Source organism: Seriola dumerili, unplaced genomic scaffold (genome assembly GCF_002260705.1).
Source record: "Seriola dumerili isolate Sdu_G_001 unplaced genomic scaffold, Sdu_1.0 BDQW01000309.1, whole genome shotgun sequence".
Taxonomy (NCBI): Eukaryota; Metazoa; Chordata; class Actinopteri; order Carangiformes; family Carangidae; genus Seriola; species Seriola dumerili.
Window position 1 is genome coordinate 475295 of NW_019174564.1, and position 6000 is coordinate 481294.

Consider the following 6000-nt stretch of genomic DNA (forward strand, 5'->3'; position numbering starts at 1 on the left):
GATACCTGCTGTCCCTGCTTCCTCATTCTGACCATGATGTGTCCACTATGCTCCAGCTGTCTACTCTGTTTCCTCTTTAGATGTGGAGAGTAAGACTCTGCAGGGGTTGAAAGGTGAACTGGTCTTAGATACATCAGGCCAGTACCACCTGGAGAACACCACCTTGGACTACCAGAAACTTTCTGACAAGGAGATCCTGAGAATCACTGGCCCACTAGGAGCTGACTTCACTGTCAAAGTAAGAGCTTAAATATATTAATTCAAGTGGCGCTAATCAGTATTTTTATATTAACAAACTAATTTACTATTTGTAATTTTAAACAAGTTTTTTTTCTTGAGTGATGAACCCTCACAGAATGATCACCTCACTGTTCAGCTTCTCTCAGCTCGTTCATTTGGAAGGTGGAGCCGGACCAGAGCTAAACGAGTGTGAATCTTGCACCAAATCATTGCTGATGTTGATCATAACTGCTGGATGTGTGAATAAGCAGCTATTTGGTGACAAGTTTATCATATTAGCGGTCAGTGTCTGCCCCCAAGTGGCCAATAAAAATCAGTTTTTGCAGGTATGAAATCAGTTTTTTTTTTGTTTTTTTTTGTTTTTGGGGGGAAGTGGTTACTTCAGCTACTTCTTTAACTTTTTTTTTTTTTATCATTTAACTGAAACCAGCAGCCTCCAGACTGCTTTCTGTAAAGGCTTTGCCTGCAAATGATCCCAATCAGCTTCACTCCTCTGAACATCTGACATCACAGGGACATTTTTGTTTTCTGTTCCGCAGCTTAACTCAAAACTGTATTTTTTGCGATGCAAAGCTCTGAAAATGGTGCGCTCCAGCCAAACTGCTCTCTGATAAGTTCTTGTTTCCATGAACTCCCGGTGAACTCCCGCGAGTCACGCAGAGTTCAAAGCAGATTTGATTTCGGATGTTTAGATTGAAAGATATCAGAGTATGTGTGAGCCAATTAAATATTAAATGCAAATGACTGCTTTTATTTTTTTTTCCTCTAGTTGCTTCACTCTGACAGTCGGTATATTTTTGAAGCAGTGTGTCATGCAATGATAACAATAGTGGCATAAATTCAATTCATAAATTCAGTAGTGGAACATAGGATTTTTTATTATTTTTATTTTTAACAATGCTGTGACACAATGCCTACAACATCTTTTTCGGCTTTGTATTCTCTCACACACGCACGCATGCACACACACACACACACACACACACACACACACACATTCTCAGACTAGCGCTAGAGGGTGGACATTAAAAATTATACAGGCCTCGGACCGGGGGAACGCCTGTAAAAACTTCCACCCTCATAAACATGAGTCGGGATCGGACAATAAATAGGAAGTGAGGAGACAGAAATCTGAGAAACTATAAATGCATAATTTTCTAATCTGTTACGAGGCGGACGGCCAGCTCATATCGCAGCACTGGAAAAAAAGTTTGGGCAAATGGAAAATTATATTAAAAAGTTCCCAGACAGTCTTTCCACTCAAAACACATGAATGTGAATGAGTAGGAGTGGAGTTTGATTTATGTTTCTCATAGGTATAATCTGTTTTTGGGCATTTCCTCAAGAGGATGTTTGCTTAAATATTTATGAAACTTTACAAAATCTCTGTTGAAAATGGACCAACAATGTCTATAAAAGCAATCTGTATTCATTATTTACGTAAAGCACTAAGAAACTGTCTACTGTCATACAGGAGATTATGAATCACTCTCTCAGATATATCCTGCTGGTTGCTGTGTTTGTCCTTTGAATGTGCAGGAACTGACATTTCAGGTTTCTCAGGATCGAATTCCTCTAACATCCGTGTGTGTGTGTGTGTGTGTGTGTGTATGGTTGGAAAAAGAGCGTCTCTAAATAGTTTCCAGTGTTTTTCAGTCGTTTGTTGCCGAACAAAACTACCATACTTTCATCTCTATATCTCATATGGGAGTCATGCGTGTCGAAGGGGGGGACTGAGTAATAACCAGCAGTGGCTGTGTGTTCTTCAAAAGAGGAGAGAAACCAGTCTTTTCTTTGTTGTGGTGTCTCAACAAACTGCTAGAAAACAATGTGAAAACACTCGTCCAAATCATGAATTTACTATAGTGATTAATCTGCTATCAAAATGGTCACCAACTATTTTTCTGATCAACTTATCAATCGATTGACTAATAATTACAGCTCTAATTATAATATTGATATAAATTAGCTGATGATTTATTTGGTGGTCATGCCCTGATCTCTGTTTCTGAAGGTGCAGTTCGCCAGTGGAGCAGACAGTGTGATCCAGTACATCTACTACCAGCCCATCATCCACCGCTGGAGAGAGACCGACTTCTTCCCTTGCTCCGTCACATGTGGTGGAGGTAGGAGAGCAGTTGTTCTGCTGGCATTATAACAACCGACTTCTACTGCTTCACAGTAGCCAACAGTATTTCCAGCCAAACGATTGACAGCTGTTATGCCGACAGGTTTTCCTCTTTTGCAGATAAAAGCTCAGTTTTGAACCGATGTTACCCCTGAATTTTTGTGTTGTTTCTTTCGGGATCTCTGACATTTTCCTCGTCTGCAGGTTACCAGCTAACCTCAGCAGAATGCTTTGACCTGCGGAGCGGCCGGGTGGTTGTGGATCAGTATTGTCATTATTACCCAGAGAACGTCAAACCTAAACCCAAGCTGCAGGAGTGCAACATGGAGCCCTGCCTGGCCAGGTTAGAGACCAGACCTCAGATTTTGAGTGCAGACATCTATGTTTATGATGAGTCAGCAGCAGATTGTATGATCCTAAAGCCCGATTTCCTTGATTGATTCTTACAGTGATGGCTACAAGCAAATTATGCCATATGACCTCTACCACCCCCTGCCCCGGTATGTGCTCAAATAGCGTGAGATGAAATAATGACTCTGACATCTACCTCTATGCATCAGTCTCTTCATGACATGTGACCTTTTACAATGCCAGATGGGAGAGCAGCCCCTGGACCGCCTGCTCCACCTCCTGCGGCGGAGGCATCCAGAGTCGCTCAGTGTCCTGCGTGGAGGAAGACATGCAGGGAACCATCACTCCCGCTGAGGAGTGGAAGTGTCTCTACTCCCCTAAGACGGCGATCCTGCAGCCCTGCAACACCTTCGACTGCCCCACCTGGCTGGCGCAGGAGTGGTCGCCCGTAGGTGGTCTTTGTGACTTTGTGTTTTAGAACAGTTGAGTCTAGTGCTGCAAAGCATCATCAGATTAGAAATGTTGAGAAAGTTCAGCTAAAAATACAGAGTGACCAAAAGTAAAGAGATGTTTCTTTGTGTTCTGTGGCTGTTACCACCTGGGAAGTCAAATGTTAGCAAACGGCTCATTTGTCTTGGTAGTCTGCAGCTCGCTACAGTGGGTCTTAATTAACCCTTGAGGTTAGAATGAATAAATAAAAAATAAAAAAAGATGATTCATTTTCTCATAGGGGAAACAAAAATATATTCAGATTCTGTCACCTCTTCAGACGTCAAGCAGCGTCCTCAACATGAGAGCAACTCTTGCAACAGCTCAACTTAAAACACAACCTCGCTGTGCGTTTAAGAGAAGCACTGCTAACCCCCACTCCGAGTGTCCTCCACCACCCTCGCCTTTGAACGCACCATCCAAAACATACAAAGCTTTAATAAGAACCTTAAAGTCAGCAGCACACATGGAGTTCTTTAACTCACCGTGTGCTACTCACATCCAGGCTGCTGCAGGATGGTGCATGTGGATCAATCTCCGGTTAACGTTCTTATTTGACAGACTTGTAGTCACTCAATGCCCCACATGACTTCCTCGTGGGGATTTTTCAACCCCACCGCTCATACAGGCGCAAGCAGAGGCCCAGGGAGTCAGATTTGTAGCCTCCTAAAAACCTGGGATGCTGTTTACCTAGCACATTCTTCCTTTGCCTTTAAATGCTTGTTTTGGCAGAGGACAGACAAAGTTCACCCCTGAGCAGTGAGCTTTGGAAGGTCTCCTTCTTTAACCCCCCCCCCTTAAGTCAAAAGCTAAGGCTTTCTGTTAAACATAAGCAGAGAGATCTGGTCTTAGGAACAGGGCTCAATTATTATCAGTTGATCGGTTCTTGATAGATTATATCTGCTGTCATCACCAGTGCACGGTGACCTGTGGTCAGGGTCTGCGCTACAGGGTGGTGTTATGCATCGATCACAGGGGACTCCACGCTGGAGGCTGCAACCCAACCACCAAACCCCACATCAAGGAGGAGTGCCTGGTGACTGTGCCCTGCTACAAGTCCATAGGTTTTTGTTTTTTGTTTTTTTTCACCTTTTAACCTCCAAACTTGTACTTTATATGTAAAAATAATATAGTATTTCTCTTGTGATATGAAACCTTTGTCCTCTCTGGGTCATTTGCTGTAGATACGCTCCCAGTTGAGGCAAAACCTGTGTGGCATAAGCAGGCCATAGAGCTGGAGGAGGAGATCACAGTGACCGAGGAGCCAACGTAAGTACCCACCACATACACACAAAAGGGATGCTGATAAGATCACACTGGTTTCCTCTCTATTTGTTGCTTCATTGTGTTGAATATTGGTAAGAATTATAACCACACCACACATCCGTCTTTTAAATATCTTATTCTGCAACTGTACTGGCAGTCTACATTTAAAACATACTCTACAGACTGGCCTGTTTACAAATCTCCACAGTTTTTCTTAATCCTAACCAATTTGTCACTGACATTACATAGCCTGTATGGAACCTCAGTAAATACCGTCAGAGGTGAATATTGTACTGCTAAAGCTGTACAAGGCTCACAAACCAGAAAAATCAGGAACATTTTTACAGCGTTCATTTCCCCTTTTTAAAGGATTACTGTCACTCTGCAGGGGTAAAGAAGCAAAAGTCAGGTCCCAGATCCACAGTTTTAACAACAGTTTTCTCAGTCCAGGTCTTAAGATTTACCTGGAGGTGAAATTGAAGTAGACAGGGCCCGGTGCTGCCAAGAAAACCGCCACTGTATCGTGGTTGTGTTCATGTCAACTGCCATTTTCGTCAACTTGGTGTCAGAATATACAGCTGTAGCCCTGATTTTTTTTTTTTTTTTTTTTTTATGACACCTTTCAAAATATGCACCAGTTTGAGTGATGTTCACACCTGTGGGGACCAAGCGGTTGTCAGATATGAACAGTTTTGTGTAGACGAGTAAAGACGAATTCACCCCTGCTTAAGATAGGTGTTAAAAGCTCTGATACTTCAATGAACGTGTGCATTTGTCAGGTAGTTTGCTGCATTAGGTTATTTAAGGTAAAAGGGGAACTGAATGTGAAAGAGAAAAAAAAACATATTTTTGGAAACCAGTCACTAGCTACCAGCATTACCTCAGCAAGCGCTCAGATGTTCCAGATGTTCTTGTCCCACGTATCAACTGACTAATAAAGGCTGTCCTCTGAAGATGGACAACGTTTGGACTCTACCCAGTGTCTTGCATGACTTGTATTAGCGACCATGTTAGCCAGTTCAAAACATCTGTTGCTTTGACTTATCTTTGGAGCACGAGATGGGGGGAGAGAGAGAAACGCCAAAACATATGATTTTGCTCGAATGCAAAAAAAAAAAAGCATGTCTTTCCTCCAAAAGCACATAAATATCTGTGTATAATATGCAGTCATTCACAAGCCAACAACAATATCTGCCTACCATATGGGGCCAGGTTACGGATGTGAGAGGAAGGAGAAGGAAATTCCTGTGTTAGACTTATTGCACCTCCATTGCCAGGCCTTATGCCTGCCCCGAACCACCACTGTGCAACTGCTTGAAAAATTAAACCCATATATGTCCCACATCTTGGCCAAAAGCTTTTTTTTTTTTTTCATCTCACCACTACCATGAGTAAATAAAATATTTCCATTGATGGAAATTTAATTGATATGATTAGAATGGGGCTTTGGCGGATATTACAAAAGTGTGCTGTTTCCCTCCACGAACGAAATCAAGATTGTTTTTGAACTGACAGATGTACTTTAA

The 6000-nt window shown here is 42.4% G+C and overlaps 1 protein-coding gene across 1 annotated transcript in view; it reads left to right on the plus strand.

Annotated features, from left to right (window-relative positions):
- The window catches only part of adamtsl1 (ADAMTS like 1), a 77938-nt gene extending 73457 nt beyond the window's left edge, over positions 1-4481 (plus strand). Inside the window, exons 8-14 of the mRNA XM_022758833.1 lie at positions 81-238; positions 2255-2366; positions 2573-2711; positions 2818-2868; positions 2963-3167; positions 4125-4272; positions 4393-4481. Coding sequence (XP_022614554.1) covers positions 81-238; positions 2255-2366; positions 2573-2711; positions 2818-2868; positions 2963-3167; positions 4125-4272; positions 4393-4481 — 902 coding nt within the window. The remainder of the gene's footprint in view (positions 1-80; positions 239-2254; positions 2367-2572; positions 2712-2817; positions 2869-2962; positions 3168-4124; positions 4273-4392) is intronic.
- The last annotated feature ends 1519 nt before the right edge of the window (positions 4482-6000 follow it).